The sequence below is a fragment of the Felis catus genome, chromosome A1 (assembly GCF_018350175.1).
Source record: "Felis catus isolate Fca126 chromosome A1, F.catus_Fca126_mat1.0, whole genome shotgun sequence".
NCBI classification, from domain to species: Eukaryota; Metazoa; Chordata; class Mammalia; order Carnivora; family Felidae; genus Felis; species Felis catus.
Window position 1 is genome coordinate 72,462,331 of NC_058368.1, and position 17,337 is coordinate 72,479,667.

General features: G+C 39.7%; 1 protein-coding gene across 2 annotated transcripts in view; it reads left to right on the top strand.

Annotated features, from left to right (window-relative positions):
* The window catches only part of ITGBL1 (integrin subunit beta like 1), a 207,323-nt gene that overhangs the window by 83,741 nt on the left and 106,245 nt on the right, over window positions 1–17,337 (top strand). For both annotated transcript variants that reach the window (XM_019829193.3, XM_011280788.4), the window contains exons 4-6: window positions 6,790–6,912; window positions 10,658–10,798; window positions 13,697–13,837. In XM_019829193.3, coding sequence (XP_019684752.2) covers window positions 6,790–6,912; window positions 10,658–10,798; window positions 13,697–13,837 — 405 coding nt within the window. The remainder of the gene's footprint in view (window positions 1–6,789; window positions 6,913–10,657; window positions 10,799–13,696; window positions 13,838–17,337) is intronic.

Consider the following 17,337-nt stretch of genomic DNA (forward strand, 5'->3'; position numbering starts at 1 on the left):
TCAGTTGTTTTGGTGGGTGTGGTCTGGCCTGAGGTGGGTTTTTAAAGCTCTCCAGGTAATTCTTATGGAGATCAATGGGCATGAGCCATTGTTTTGTGTGCTAAAGTATTTGACTAGAGAATCTTCCCTCCTGAAGTTCCTCCCCTTGTTGGTAGAGTCCTTCTATATTCAGAGCTAGAATCTTTCTACAGTCTTAGATTGCAGTGAATTGCTCTGTGTAGATTAAATGCAGTAAGAGGGTTTTGCTAGTAGAAATCAAGGCCATACCCAAAGCAAGGTGTGAGTGGATCGGTCAAGGACCATGATAAATGTCCTTAAGAGTCAGGTCACTTTTTGTGTTCACCGATATTCTCCTTCTCTCCAGCACATCAGTCTTTTCTGTCTTCTCAGGAGGATTTTTCTACCTCCGGTTCCTAACATCCACCCCTCCCAACACCCACACACACTTACCACGGAACCTCTTCATTTTGAAAACGTCCAGCTTTCCAAACTTCTTTCAGTAGTAAGACTTGAATTCTGTTTTGTTTGTTTGTCCTTTATTTTTGGATTTATTTATTTTTTATTGTTTATTTTTCAAATAAAATCTAGGTTTTTTTCTTTGTAATAATACATTATAACTGAATAGGGGTTAGACTAGGAATCCCAGTGTTTCAACATTATGGGAAAAAACATGTGATTTGCTACATTAGCATACCTTACAGGAGAAAATTTACAGAATTGTTTCAGTAGATGATCAAACATATTTGGTAAGATATAGAATGCAGTTTTAAGATATCTGAGTCTCTATCTTTTTCTTTTTTTTGTAAAAGTGATGAAATTCTTTTATGTAATCTACCGTCCATATTCCAGTTTCGTTTATTGGCCCAACAATGCCCTTTATAGCATTTCCCTGCCTCTGTAGGATCCAGTCTAAGGCAGAGTTATCTTTAGCTATTATCTCTTGTTAGCCTCCTTTAATCTGGACCATTTCCACAGATGATGGTATTATAGCATTGAAAATTTTGAAGAAAATTGTCTCCATCCTTTTTTTTTTTTTTTTTTTAAAGAATGTTACTCATTTTGGCTTTGTCCGATGTGTCCTCATGATTAGATTCATGTCATACATTCTTAGCTGAATTGAAAGATAGATTATTTTGTGTTCTCAGGATGTGTCATCTGGAAATCTATGTTACCCATCTGCTCTCAGTGGTGAGGTTAATTTTGATCACCCGGTCAAGGTGTTGTCTGATGTCTCAGCTCTGTAATTACTGATTTTGCCTTTGTAACAAATGAGCAGTCTGTGGGGAAACACTTAGAAATTATAAGATATCACATCCTTGTCAAAATTACCCCTGATTTACCATCCATTGATGACTTTCACCTAACCCAGTATTTACACTGGTGATTGAAATATGATGATTGCCAAACTCCAACATTCCTTCCATATTTACCAGTTGGTACTGAACATTCTACCACAATTAAGAGTCTTCTCTCATCAACCAGTTATTTGGTATTTCATTTACTTAGTGATTTATTATCACTCCAGTATCATAATTCCCAGTATTTTAATGGTTTATTATTCATTATTGCACTCAATTATTCTGGTGCTCAGATTGTCTCAGATTAGGCAATTGGAACCCCTTCAAGATAGCTTCTCAATCTTTGTGATGTGCCTCCATTGTTGTGTTTTATTTTGTTTCAGCAAATCTTTCCTTTCTGACATAACAAGATATTCCAGAATCATATTGTATCTGGCTTGCCACAGCTTTGGAATCAACCATTTCTCTAAAGAACCTTGGTTTCTTTAGGTTAAGAATGGTATTAGAATAAAAATTGTGAGCACTAGGGATGTTTATTTCTACTGGGGTGAATTTGCTTGTTGGCCCTTTCTGCAAACAGGCTAGTAAACATGCATGAATATATATATATATATATATATATATATATATATATACACATTCATATGTACATGCACATGTATATGCATATACATACACATACATATTTTAGAAATCATGAATTCACACCAATACATCCAACTTCAGTCCACCCCCCAACAGGGTTACTTCCTATTTTTTCCCCTTCCATATTTGCATGTCTCATTTTTCATGGTGAGAGGACTCTGGCTTCCAACATCATGGCTATATTTGGTCATTTGTTCAGTCTTATGCTACACCTAAAATTGTTTTTAAAATTGCTTCATACATACCACTGTACAAAGCAAATTTACCAAAAAATTTTAGGATTTGTTGGCAATTGATCTCCTCTCACACCTCCACCCCACGCCAGTCATGCTCCAGATTGGGATACTTAGTTAATTGCTGTGTTCATAAGTTACTTGGATTTCTTTCTTTTTCTCTCCCTTTAGTGTAGTGATTGTACTGGCTTGAAATACATTGAGATTGTTTACTTCAGATGGCTTTCAGTTTTAGAGTTTTTCCCCTCCCTTCCATCCTCACTGATTTTGTTTTGCAATATGTAGAACATGAACATGCTTCCAAAAGTCAAAACTATATTAAAAAAGCCTTCTTAATTAATCATCACTCTCTTGCTAAACCTTCCCTCCTGCTTCTTTTCGTACCTGATAGGTAACCAGCTTTACTGCGTTCTGCTTTATCTGTGTATGTGTTTATTTTTTCTAAAGATAAATGTTATTATATTTTTTAGTTTCTCATTCATTCCCTACACAAAAAAATGGCATGCCATATATGTTCTTTTGCACTCTGGCTTTGCCACTCAGCATCTCCCAGAATTCACTCCACATCAGAACACAGAAATCTTCCTCATTCTTTTTTTGGATGTATAGGACTCAGCTCTATACAGGTGACATAATTTATTCCCTCAATCTCCTATGGTTGGGCATTTAGACACTTTCCAATATATTGAAATTACAAATATTAATGCAGAGAATAAATTGGTATGTGTGTGTTTTCATATTTTTAGAGGCATACCTTCAGGATAAACAACTAGATGTGAGATTCTACACCAAAAGGTTATTCATATTCAGTGTTACATTTAATCTTTTCTCTCTCACTGTCTATTCAGTATAGAAGCCTTTCAAGTTGACTTTAGCAGGCTGTGTCGTACATGGCTTCTTTTTTTAATGTCTATTTCTACCAGCCTAGTTCTGGACCACTCCCCTACAACTGCATTAGGCTCTGAGTTCTCTCTACTAATATTTCCCCTTATAATCTGATGTGGTTTCTGGAAGCAGCTTGGAGCAGAAGGGGAAGAGGAGGCACCTGACTGGCTGGAAGACCACAGGGCAGGATGAGATGGAACTGGGTTTAACGGCATTCCAGAAGCTGACTCTATAGGGGTGCGGAAGGCAAGGCACAGTCTGCAAAGTGGGGCTCCAGCACCATCGCACAGGAGTATGGATGGTGGTCAAGAGAGGGAAGTCCTCCTAGAGAAAGTTCAGCTGTATTAGTCAGAATGAAAAGTCAGAGCAAAAATAATCTAGCATAAATCAGAAGACCAATCCCAGAGCCCGAGCTCACTGGCAACCAAGAAAAAGAAGCAGTATGACATAACATGAACACAGGAGTCTGTCACTTTTGCCTGGGCTTCCATATGCCATATCTTGGAGCCTCAGTTGTGAATTCTACTTGGTGGGTGAGAGAGGAAGTCTCTGAGCTGTTGTAAACGTCCCACATTAGCCAGGAATGGTTCAGATGTGTGGATGGGAGGGAGCCTGCCTGTTGGGGCGTCAGTGAGATATAGAATTCAGAGGTAGAGGCTGTTCCTTCCTGTCTTTCCTGAAAACAGCTTACTGTGTATACTGTCCTGACAAGGTCACACCTTCCTCCCAAACCATGAGAGGCTCCTGGTATTCCAACAGAGAAATTCTAAAATCCTTAGCCAATATTCTTGATCCTCTACTCTCTGCCTTAAACTGACCCTCTTCTCCAAACTCAAGCCAGACTCTGCCCTGTTCTTAAATTCCACATCCTTTTTCCTTAGCCGAGCCTCCTTCCTCAATATCACAAGCCTTTTCTCCATCTCCACGTGTTGAAATTCTATCCATACATCAAGTGTCAACTCAAGAACTTGCTCCTTTACTGTGCCTTTCCTCCTTTGCAGAGCCAGACTGAGGTTTATACTTTCTATATAGCATCTGTCACAAATCTGTTGCAAAGCCCTTGTGTCATCTGGTCCCATATGTATGTGTAAAAATTATTGGTCTTCTAACTCTATCTTCCTGCTCTATGATTTACTTAGTTTCAACTTTATGCATCTTAATATCTCCTATAGCACCTGGTACTTTGCTAACAATATAATCAGCAGCAAGAAAATTTAATGAATGGATATGTGGATGGTTGAAAGATAGGATGAATGAACGTGAAAATGAAAAGAAAGGGTGATAATTAGAGAGAAAATGCGATGAGACAATATCATGCATTACAGAATTTGATTTGAAATGAACTTTTATAAATTAGTTTTCAGGGAAAAAAAACAAAGAAAGTGAAATTTAATAAATGTAAAATTCATATGAGTATTCTCAGGGAAGAAAAATAATTAGCTCAAATTCTGCAAAATCACTGTTTCTATGTAGCTGTGAGAGAAAAATCTCTTAAACATAATATCTAATTGCAAGGGACCCAGGTGACAGAATCACGCAGAGCATATGGAGACAGGACGTCGTGGGGCCTATCAATATAAAGTGAGTCGGGAGGAAATGTTTGGGAACACGACTCTTATACTCAGTATCTTCATGGAAGAAGATGAAGATCTCAATGTTTTCTGGAAGCTTATGGCATAACTGGACACAATATTGTTTTCAGAAAGATGGCTGGGTGATACACTTACCACTGGGTTCTCATAACTGCTCTATGGAGCAGATGTTATTTGCAGATAAGGAATTTGAGAGTTAGAGATGAACATAACAGCCTCAGAAATGTATAGCTATTGATTATTAAAACCTGGATTTGGATACAAATCCCCTTTATCCATGTGTTTTGGGGCACACCACATACAGACTTGCGAATACCCAGTAGCTCAGTTCAAATATCAGTATCATCTTTGGTTCCTCCTGATTCTTCACCACATACACTCAATCACTGAGTCATCTGTTCTTTCCCCTGAAGGTACCCCCAAGAGTATTTGCCTCTTTCTAACTCACTGCTGTCACCCTCTTCTGCCTCTGTCTTCTTTCCTGCAGACAAATGTAATAACATGTCCTCATGTCCACTGTGCCTCATTTCAGTTCATTCCTCATGTATTAACTAGAGTAATCTGGTAAAAATGCATGCCTGATCACATGACCCCCTGGTAGAGAATATTTCTGTGGCTTCTCATTCTTCCTGGATTAAGGTTGGAAATCTTTAACATGACCTTATAATAAGACTTCCATAAATGGCACCTTTAGTCACCTTATTCATTTTATGCCTCTTTCCACATCATTTTCTATGTTCCAGCCATCTTTGACTTTTTCTTCTTATTTCCTCTTTTATCACAGAGCCTTTGCTATAGTCTCTTGTGGGAAGTGGGCCTCTCCACCATCTCACTTCTCTTGCCTATTATTTTTACTTTGCTCTCAGTTCCTTATTTAGGAGCTACTTCCCCAGGGACTCTGTCTGACCACCGTGTCACAGTCAAATCCCCTGCTAAGCTCTTCTGCAACATTTTGCACTTTTCCATTTATTTTATCATATTTGTTTACTCATATAAAACTCTGAGAGGAGGATTATGGCTGACTTGGTCTCCCATTGCATTTCCAAAGTCTAGGAGGCTATCTGGTGAGTGGTCAGGTCTCAATGCATGTATGTTGATGGCTATGATTATAAATTACAGATGGAAAAATAAGTATTAAAAAGGAAGTTCCTTAAATGGAAATTCTATTTTTCAATATCATTTTAATGCTGTTTTACTGTCAGTGAAATCACTCTCGAGGGTTGTAGTCAAATCCACATACACACCAAACACACACACACACACACACACATATATATATATGGCATATATATATATATATATATATATATATATATATATATGAGATAAGTGGTAGACCAGATGATTCCAGAGCCTCTGTGTCATCCTGAGCTGCCCTGAGGTTTTGGTGAGGTTCCAGAACTCTATACCTACGAAAACTTGCCCTGGTCCTATTGTCATAAGGATGTATGTATCAGTTTTAACACTGTGCAAGTGAAATTACTAGGAGATTCTAAGTTTTTAATTTATGCATTTGTTAATGAATTCCACAAATATTTATTAATAAATGTTATGCTCAAATATTATGCAAAGCATTGAATAAATACTGGTGAGGAAGATAAGCGATGCTACTTCCCTTACAATGCTTAGAATTTTCTGCTTTAGTTCACTTCAGACCCAGGTGTAATCAGAAGATAGTCATTCATGCATTGATTGGATGGCCATGTATAAAGTAGCTCTGCACTTGGGAAGGTCATATTTACATTAATGAATAAATACATCATACATTAATGAAACTATTAGAGGTCAATCATAATAGTTATGTGTCATAAAATATAATTTCTGTACTATAATCACCAAGAAAGAACTTTGTTATCTATCTCATCATACCCACAGTAATACACAATTGAAAATTAAATTGATTTGAATTGTCTCTGTCTTTGAAAGAGATAGATTAAAAAAAAAACCATTGGTTATCAGGGTGCCTGGGTGGCTCAGTGTGTTGAACATGCGACTCCTGATCTCAGCTCAGGTCTTGATCCCAGGATCAAGAGCCCCGTGTTGGGCTCGGCACTGGGCGTGAAGCTTACTTAAAAAAAATTCATTATCATTTATATGCACCTAACAAATAATTTTTGTTTTGTTTTCATGGTTTAGGTACATGTCACTGTGGCAGGTGTAAGTGTGATAATCCAGATGGAAATGGCCTTGTTTATGGTAAATTTTGTGAGTGTGATGATAGAGAATGCATAGATGATGAAACGGAAGAAATATGTGGAGGTAGGTACACTATGCAGAAATTAGTAAAAGTAACTTGATTTTTGATCTGTTTTCTTATACTTTTATCTCTCTATAAAGGTTCTGCACTAAGTTTACTCATTTAATCTGAATTCGTGTTTATTTGGAAAACACTTCATATGAGGCATTTAGGGTAGACTAGTACTTCATAAATGCAAAATCAGACTGCTTCCAGGGGAGAGCCAGATCATTATGACAATAGGCAACTGTGTGGTCCTGAAGTGGTCCTACTGGTACTTTATCTTCTCTGCTTACCACGGCCACTTTTATTCTGTCTCTGCTCTCCCAGTCTCTCAATTGCGTGTTTTAACTTCATTCCATTTCCCTTTCTAAATCATCAGCCTTTGAGTAGTCTCATGTCCTATTGGAGACATTGGAGGCCAATAGAATTATTAGCCTAGAATCTCTCCCTCCCCACCACATACCTAGATAACATTTTTCATGATCTTTTCTATGTTCCTATGGCATTTCTACGAACAGCACTCAATCCAGTTTTCTGTTGTACCAGTTATTATATGTGCCACGCTTGCTAGTGCCCAGCACTGTAATAAGTTCTTCCCATTCACTAGGTAATGTACCCAGGGTCATTCCAGCAATTGTATAGACTCTTATGTGTCTGATACCGAAGACTGTGCTCTTGACCCCTCCCCATGGAGAATTGCATCAGGGCCCTGGAGTTTGGAGCTCCATGAGAAGAGCCCCTCCTTATCACCCAAAGTGTCTTCTTCTGCTTACCTGTCTGCCAGCCTGTTCCCAGAGTTTACATTTGCAACTGTGGGTAGCACAGGAGAGGAGAGGAGAGAGCAATGAGCATCCCTTCAGTTTACATAAACTCATCTCTGCTGTTTGTTAAAAGTTTTAGCCTGGTTACCCCTGGCCTCATCTCTTCATTAATAAGCAATTACTTATTTCATTTATCTCTGGCAAGATTCCAATCCATGGAATCCTATTCTGCCTGCAGAATGAGTGATTTCAGAAGAGTATTTTCTGTGGAAGGATCAGGGGCCAGTGGGGCAAGGGGAACGAGAGAGCCATAGGGAAAGTGTCACTGACTTAGGACAAGCGGTCCCTCTGTGTGTAAAAAAAAAAAATGCAGCTTCAATTCTTGTGATCATTCAGATACTCTTATTTTAGGTCTGTTTGGCTCTCTCTGGCTTCCTTGCTGTACAACCCACCAAAATAAAACAGACAAACACAAAAATTTACATTTTTCAAGGCAGTGACCTAAGCTAGATGCTGCTCAGACAATTCTGCTAATGGACTCAATCCAAAATAATTAGAACAATTAGGTAAATCCACCCACAAATATTATGCATTTATCCTCCTCCTGATGTTTCATTTCCAATTATTATGGACCAAAAACAAAGAGGAAGGGAACATGCTTGGGGCCATTGTGTTCTGATACACATCACCAGAGCAAAGTCTATTTGCATGTGTAAATATAAACATTTAACATGAAGTCACGCAACAGGAAATGTTTAACTCCCAACCTTGCCATTTACTATTTCCATTTGTTTGAGGCTTAAGCAATTTCATGGCGCAAAGTTTCAGACCATAGACACCAGCACTTCGGTAAATATCCTCTGGGAGTGACTTTGACTGGGATTGTAGATCTTTCCACATGTCATTCATTCGCATGAAACCAATCTGTTAAGAGGTGATTCTACAGCCCATCAGTAAAACAATTTAAAAGGAGATTTTCTTGCTCCATCAGTTTACAGAAAGCGAAGAATGATATTTATTGTCAGGAATGTGTGTTGCCCAAAGCTTGTATTTTATCTCCATTATCCAAATGTGTCCTGTTAACAGTATCTTCATTTGGGTTGTGAGGATATCTGCTTAATTTTTCTGATCTATATCCAAGTGTAATTTCACATGATTTTTCTTTCCTTATTCACCTATATCTCAATGATTTTTTAGTAAGACCCTGATTCAATTATGAATTTTATAAATATACAAATAATTTGGATGTAAAGAACATAGATTTGGGATTATTTGTTAATGTCATGGTAATCCTTACATATGTGGCACCTTATATAAATTTCCTGAAATTACAGAGGAAATAAATTCTAGTTTAAAAGTTAATCAAGTCTTGAAAAAACCAACTTCTAGAAAAGCTTTTAGCACACAGTTGTCTTGCTATTTTCCAGTGTAATCCTCAAGTTCCTGAGGACATAGTACTGGGATGTGATATTTTGGGTGGGTACCTGAGAGATAGATACTGTTGAGTTCATAAATAAAAGGTATAGCTTTTATATTTTATCACTGATGAAATAATTTAATATCCTTTACATTTGCTTAAGTGAACAAATTAAAATTTGTTGTAGAAATGATCATTGACTATTCAGTTAATAAGAGGTTTTCCATGGACATCCAAATTACAGCTCACTTAGGTAGAAAACATGGCATCGTGTGCTTGGTTCCCTGTGTCTTTCTTATATCTCACTGTAGGACTCTTTCTCTCGCTCTCTCCCTTTGTCTCTCTGATGTGTGTCTGCTTTTTTTCATCGACAAGAATAGGGTAAGAGACAAGAATATTCTATTGTACATTCCCCTTTCTTATGTGAGTTCTGCAGGCCCTACTGACACTTTTGCCATGAGCCAGAAATGCCATAGTGTTTAGGAAGAAAAAATAGCCTCACGTTCAGTTTCCCATGGGCCCTGTGAAATTATGGCTGCAGGAGAAGAGAGAGGGAAGAACAACGACTTTAGCTACAGACTCTGATAAAACATAATTCTATGAAATGGAAAGAATAGACTAAGCAAAATCCAGCGTGACCCTCGTTTTCATCATATTTACAAGAACAAACACACATTCATGGTTGGGTGAATACATAACTATACTCCTAGGAATTTACATAACCACAAAAAGGGAGGATCTAAGAAGTAACTTGAGGTAAATAGAATTACCATCTTTTGGGAACTTGTAGGATTGCTAGATATGGATGCAGAAAGCGATGATGTGACAGTTCAATAGGGGTTGCTTGGATGTAAGTACAAACAAGCCGGGTAAAATTTAAAACGAGGCAGGAGTTGAAGGGGTGTGGTGGCATCAGAACACAAAATGATGGGTCATCCTGTCCCCTTGACGAATAGGAGGGGCTTTGATTGTGAGGCCAGGGGTCCATGCTATTTTATTGGCCTAAAGGAGTAATAAACACTGGTTTAACTGAAAACCTCTTTTCTACGTGGTGGAACACAACAGCTTGTGGGACACAGTTGAACGAAAAGGTGAAATATCTCCTCTGGTTTAGGAAGCGTTCAGTCATTAATGATGTGCTTCCAAGTAAATATGTACCACTGGTTTCTCAATGGTTGATTTCAAATGAAATCCTTGGATGACTAATTCAAGAAATGCCCTTAGCATGAATGCTTACATACATTTGACTCTGATGAGTGCATTTGAGATTGGAGGGTAGTAGACCAGCCTGTCTCATTCTTTCATGTCATTTCTTCAAATTTCTTTCATTTTCACCAGCTACCTGGCTAGGACAAGTTACAAGACACTTGCTCTTGCTTTTTGTGTACGATTATGGAGGTATATGCGCAACCATGGTGTGCGGGGGACAGATCTATAACTTGATTGTTTTAAGCAAGGATTGTAGAGCTGGTATATTATTTCAAAAGGCAAAAATGATCACAAAGAGGTAGAAAGTTAATTTTGCTTTTAAAAGTTGCTTCCCCCCCCCCCCCCCGCCTCACTCTATAAAATTCATTTTGGGTAAAGGCCATGGAAAGTGTTACTGTGGAAACTGTTACTGCGAGGCTGGTTGGCATGGCGATAAATGTGAATTCCAGTGTGATATCACCCCCTGGGAGAGCAAGCGAAGATGCACATCTCCAGATGGCCAAATCTGCAGTAACAGAGGTGGGTCATTCATCCACGTTACTATGAATTGGGAGGAAAACAAAGCTCTTCCTCATTAACCCTCCTTTTCCTTGTATTTCCTTGGGTGTGGGGGGAGGTCGTCTTTTATAGTGTTTGACTTCGATGTAAGTCAACATTTACAATGCCAACAGTCTTCTCTTTCTTATTTTTTATTGAGTAACAAAGCAGAAAGATAAGAAAGTTGCTGTAGTTATTTAAGCTTCACTGAACAAATAGTTAACATAGGGACTGTAATTTCTTTGGCGGCCATCCAGAAATAGCATAGTACAGCTAAAAGGCAATTCTTGTAGATACTTCTGTTAAATGTCTCTTGACTAACAGAACCATCTACAGCATGAGCATCTAATTATCTAGAGAACATTCAAGAAACCCTTTTGTCTTAATTATGAGTAAATCGAAGGCTTGGTTGTAATACTGAATTGATCTGGAGTCACTTTTATCTGCAATAATACAAATGATATAGAACAGGTATAGAAACTATGTGTCAGACAACCAGATAAAATTTAGATTGACTTTCGATATGAATTTTAAGAATATGTTGGTATTGCTAAAATGTCCTTTAAAGTGAGTTAACTAACTGTTGATATCAAATCAAATTAGTTTTATTTAAATGCTTTTTAAAACTCCTTGAAAACACATGGGGTCTGGGTGACTCAGTTAGTTAAGCATCTGACTCTTGATTTTGGCTCAGGTCATGAGCTCACAGTTCATGGGTTTGAGCCCCACGTCGGGCTCTGCACTGACAGCATGAAGCCTTCTTGGGAGTCTTTCTCTCCCTGTCTCTCTCTGCCCGTCCGCTGCTCTCTCTTTCAAAAATAAATAAATAAACATTTTTTTTTATAAATCCTTGAAATTACTTGTCATTTTCCCCTTATTAGCTGTACTGGCAGATAAAAGAGAACTATGCTGGACCATTTGTTGCCTGCCTGAAGGTATATATAAGTGACCGTATTTCCTTCTTCTTTTTTTTTTAAATTTTTGTTTTAGTGTTTTTATTTATTTTTGAAGGAGAGAGAGAGAGAGAGAGAGAGAGAGAGAGAGAGAGACAGAGAGACAGAGACAGAGCATGAGCAGGGGAGGAGCAGAGAGAGGGAGACACAGAATTGGAAGCAGGCTCCAGGCTCTGAGCTGTCAGCACAGAGCCCGACGGGGGGCTCGAACTCACAAACTGTAAGATCATGACCTGAGCCGAAGCCGGATGCTCAACTGACTGAGCCACCCAGGCGCCCCCATATTTCCTTCTTTTAATATTATAAAAGTCTGGAAAGTTGGAAAATTATATTTTTTAATTTCTGTAAATGAATGGTGCTTTTTATCAGGTAATGCTTATGTGGGAAACCTTAACATACAACCAATTTTCTCTTTTCAAAAAATGGTGTAAGAAATTAATGCAGAAGAGTAAAATGGGCCAAATTTCTATACATAGGGAAAGGAAAGCAAAAGGCCTGAAGTTGGAAGAAAAATTATAAAGAAAAGTCCTCTTTTTAATGTATGCAGAATAGGTCTGACTATATAGCCCACTAATTCATGTTATGTTTTCCTTTTCTATATAAGGACATGTTTCTGTCTGCGTCCTTCTTATTCAATAGGTCCAGTCATCACTGTCATGATGTCAGTATAGGAATCTTGGGCTGTGTTCCCGTGAGATGTTGAAAGGAAAGAGGAGAAAAATGGCAATGGTTGGGCTGTGGATCAGGGCCGGTTCTGCAGCAGGGATATGTGGGCTCTGAGAGAGACACACACTACTCGCCAACCCCTGAGGTCTCACCTTCTGCCTGTCCTTTCCTGCACTTGGAGCTGTCTGATTTGGAGATCTGGCAGAGCAGACTGGGAGGCAGCATGCTCAAATGAGGCTGGGTAGCAGTGAGATTTCGGGGGTTCCTGAAGGCAAGTCGGGAGGAGGCACAGCAATATGTCTTTTTTTTTTCTCAGAAGGAACCATCCGCGTCTCCCCTGGCACTCTTCCTCATTATTGTTTCCGGGGTGGGGGGGAAGGTGGGGGGCGGGAGAGAGACACCAATCCCTGCACAGGCTTACCTCCTTTTCCTTGTTAGCCCATCTCCAAGGACCAGAAAACCTTTGTTGTAGACACAGCTAATCAGGGATAGAACAAGTGTCCTGTATTGCCTAAATCGTTTATCCAGTGTCAGGTTGGACTCACCTTAGCATATACCTATCCTTATCCCCTGCACCCACATCAGTTATACTATTATGAAAGCCAAGGGTATTCGTTTTTTAAAATATAGATACAGATATTTATTTATTTTTATTTTTTTAAATGTTTATTTTATTTTTGAGAGAAAGAGAGAGTATTTGAGCATGGGAGGAGCAGAGAGAGGGAGACAAAGGGTCTGAAGCAGGCTTTGCACTGACAGCAGAGAGCCCGATGCAGGGCTCAAGCTCATGAACTGTGAGATTGCGACCTGAGCCGAAGTCAGACGTTCCATCGACTGAGCCACCCAGGTGCCCCCAGATACAGATACTTTAAAAAATCCAGGCACAACCACCTTTTACATTTTGGTACATGACCCTACAGTCATCCAGTAGCTTTCTTTTGTCAGATAGATTGCAGATTTCTTGAGGGCTAGGATTCTAACTCGTATTCATTGTTTTGATGCTGTTTTGGAAAGAAACCACTACTGTGCTAAGGGCACATCCCACAACCCACACAATAATAGACACAGAAAATAACTTTTGTCTATTAAAGAATCTCTGCTGTACACATTAGATGGTGTTTTTCCTTTGTAGAATGTTTTTATCCAGTATATGTATTTTCCAAATACACAGTAAGCAAAAGATTTTAAAAAGCAACATGTAAGATGCTTTCTTTCATGGTGTTTCTTCGCTAAAACCATATACAATTGTTTTCTCATCTAGGGACTTGTGTGTGTGGTGAATGTTCTTGCCACGATGTTGACCCAACTGGAGACTGGGGAGATATTCACGGGGACACCTGTGAGTGTGACGAAAGGGACTGTAGGGCCGTCTATGACAGATACTCTGATGACTTCTGTTCAGGTATGTGCTCTCCTCGCTCACTTTTTTAAATTAAAAAAAAATTCATTTCCCTATTTTCAAGCTTCTTTCTGATTCTCACAAAAACTGTAAGAGAACTGAATCTGTGCATGGAAAACGTTTGATATTCACAGTGCTCCTATTGGTGCCTTGGAAAGTCTTCAGAGAATTTACACATTGGGCCAAGACAAGGGATGAAAGGGCTCACTTTCCTAAAATTAGTCTAACTCCTCCCCCCAAGGAGAGCCATCTGCTACTGATATGGGTTGCTCATCTCTAGGCCTACGAAACCAGCAGTCCAGGTGACAGTGTCCAGGATGGAGACCGTGAGAACAGCTGCAGTCATATATTACAAAACTTCAGATAATATGGTTCTCATGGGTATTTTATTTTATTTTTTAATGTTTATTTATTTTTGAGAGAGAGACAGAGTGTGAGTGCGGGAGGGCAGAGAGAGAGGGAGACACAAAATCTGAAGCAGGCTCCAGGCTCTGAGCTGTCAGCACAGAGCCCGATGCAGGGCTTGAACCCATGAACCATGAGATCATGACCTGAGCCGAAGTCGGACGCTCCACTGATGGAGTCACCTTGGAGGTGCCCCTCTCAAGGATATTTTAATGAATTAATTCCTTAGTATAATTTATATATTAAAATTATTCCGCAGATTAGTGTAGGATTAAATATCAATAATTGGATTCCAGAATATTATTCTATAAACATTTATAGAGCGGACACCGTTTACCAGGGTCTGGACTGCATCTGGGCTCCTGGCTCTGGCAGTGAAGGAGACAAACATGACCTCTGACTTTACAGAGCTTGCAGCCTGAGTGCAAAGGGCAAAACACACTCTGCCAGAACTTCTAACGGTGCAAAGGAAAAAAAAGAAAGCGGTTGGATTTGTTTGAAAAAGTGTCACTGAGCAAAAATGGAGTTATGGATTTTCAGTCCAGTCATATTTGACAATCCAGAAGACAGAGACATATATACATACATCTTTTTAAGCCTGACTGCTTGATTGGTGTGTAAGTAGATAGGAAACTCCACTGTCTCCTGGAAGTTTGCCAGCAAAAGGGAAATGAAAGAGCTGCCCTATTTAATCACGTTTCCACAGCCGCAGAGGCTTGTCTGGCCTGGCTGAGGGGAGCCTGCTGCTAACACTGTGCTCCCAGAAGGGTTTCCCTGTTCTGATGATCCCTGATGCTCGGGAGAGTCTCCTGAACATTTTGTCAACACTATTCTTTGGGGGAAATGCCCTTTGCAGATTTTTCTCTGTTATTCATTATATACGAGTGTTCTTTATTATCCCCATCATCTGCACGATGGAAATGAGACAGCTGGCATCTCTTGGGTAGGTCTCTATGCCAGACACTGTGCTAAGCACTTTCCAGGTCGTTGCACTTATTTTTCTTAAAAGTCGATGAGGTGGGGATATTTTCTCATTTTACTATTGGGGTTATGGAGGTTCGAGGAAGTTCCATAACTTGCGGAAGACCTCACAGTTAAGAGACAGAATCAAAATGTTAAAGAGGTCTGTGAATCTGAAGAAATGTAAAGGTTCTTTCCTTACTGAAAAAAGTCTTCGTTTAAACTTGAATTTAATATGACAAACATTTATGGAGAGCCAACTATGCTGGAGGCACTATGTGAGATATTATGGTACAAAAATGCAAACACAAAAAATCGTAGCTTCTACCTTCAAGAAATTTACTGTTTAGCAAAATATGAAACAAACAAACAAAAAAAACCCAATAATGACATGGGGTGCCTGGGTAGCTCAGTCGGCTAAGCATCCAGCTTCGGCTCAGGTCATGATCTCATGGTTCATGGGTTCAAGCCCCATGTCAGGCTCTGTGCCGACAGCTCAGAGCCTGGAGCCTCCTTTGGATTCTGTGTCTCCCTCTCTCTCTGTCTCTCCCCCACTCACGCTCTGTCTCTGTCTCTCTCAAAAATAAACATTACATTTTTTTTAAAAAACAATAATGACAAAACTGCCACATAAACATGTAATTTTAATACACGGTGCTATGGGAGATTTGCTTAGTCATGCATTTGTTACTCATTTGGCCATAATGCTGGGGATATAGCAACAAACACAACAGATAAAATCCCCCCTCTCATGGAATTTACATCCCAGTGGGCTGGAGATGCAACAAATAAACTGAATAAGTGAGATATGTAGAGAAAGTTGGGCGTGGGCTTATTTGACACTTTACTTAGGGTGATGAGGCTCTTCACAGAGGTGGTGACATATGACTCATGCGTTGCTGACATTTTTGTATCCCCATGCACATGTCTACCCCTACCCTACCTCAAAGGTAGGCTTGCAGGTAAAAAGAAATGAGAGAAACATGTCCTAGGCAAAGAGAGTAGAGGTGTGTGATCTGTGCAGGGGACTAGAATCATTTTATTTACTCCCAGAATGCCCAAGTGACAGAAGGGAAAGCTGGCGAGACACAGAACTGGTGGTCTTTTTACCTTGCTGTGGAACTGGACCCTATTCCAAAGGCAATGGGGAGCTAATGATGGGTTTAGGCAGCAAAGTGCTACAGTCACAGGTGCCTAGTCTGGTTGTCTGGATAAGTGTTGTTGCCATTTACTGAAATGGGGAACATAGCAGGAAGTTGTCAAGTTCATTTCTAGATATATTGAGCATAAGGGACCAATGGTGACCCAAAGTTGATATATTTTTTTTTCAGCCTGTTGAGTGTGTGAGCCTGAAGGGTCAGGGCTAAATGTGAGGTTGGAGTCATACACATGGAGTGGGTAATTAAAACTAGACTGGGGTTCAGGAAGGGGTTCAGGTACACATGGAGTCCATACACATGGAGTGGGTAATTAAAACTAGACTGGGGTTAAGACTGGGGTTCAGGTAAGAATGCTGCCTTGAGATTGTCTGTGAGATAAAACGTGAATTCATACAATTTTAAATGGGGAAATGAAGGAGATAATCAGGCTATCTATATAAAGTTATAAAGTTTGGGACTTTCTGATAGAATGTTTTTGTTTTTGTTTTTGCATAGGGGACGTTCATCCTTGATCAACCCATGACCTTGCTTTTGGAGTGGGGTTGAAAAATTCAGAATTGCTACATTATAGTGACTGCTCAGGGTCCCATGTGCTGTTCTGTTTCACTGTGAGGGAGGGGGCTCACAGGGTGAAGATGGACAATGACACTTCAGTGGACACTTCAGTCCTTTTATAAGAGCACGATTCCCTACTGCGTGTCATTTGGGCTCAGTTACCCCAGTAGGTTGGGCAGGTGAAGGTCATCAGGAGGTCTCCTTGGAACCTGAAATTTTCCCCTTCGTTTCTTCCTTCCCTCCTTATTCTGCCCGATTTTCCTCTTTCTCACATTTTCCAATCCTCCCTATCCGTGGAGATTTCAGGGACAGTGAAGCAGTTGGGCAGTGATGGCTGTGGTTGGTCAGGTTTGTCATGGGAGGAGCTGAGGAGGAGTGCTTACCCCTTTACACGGGGTCTCCATGCTGCGGGGGTAGACCCCT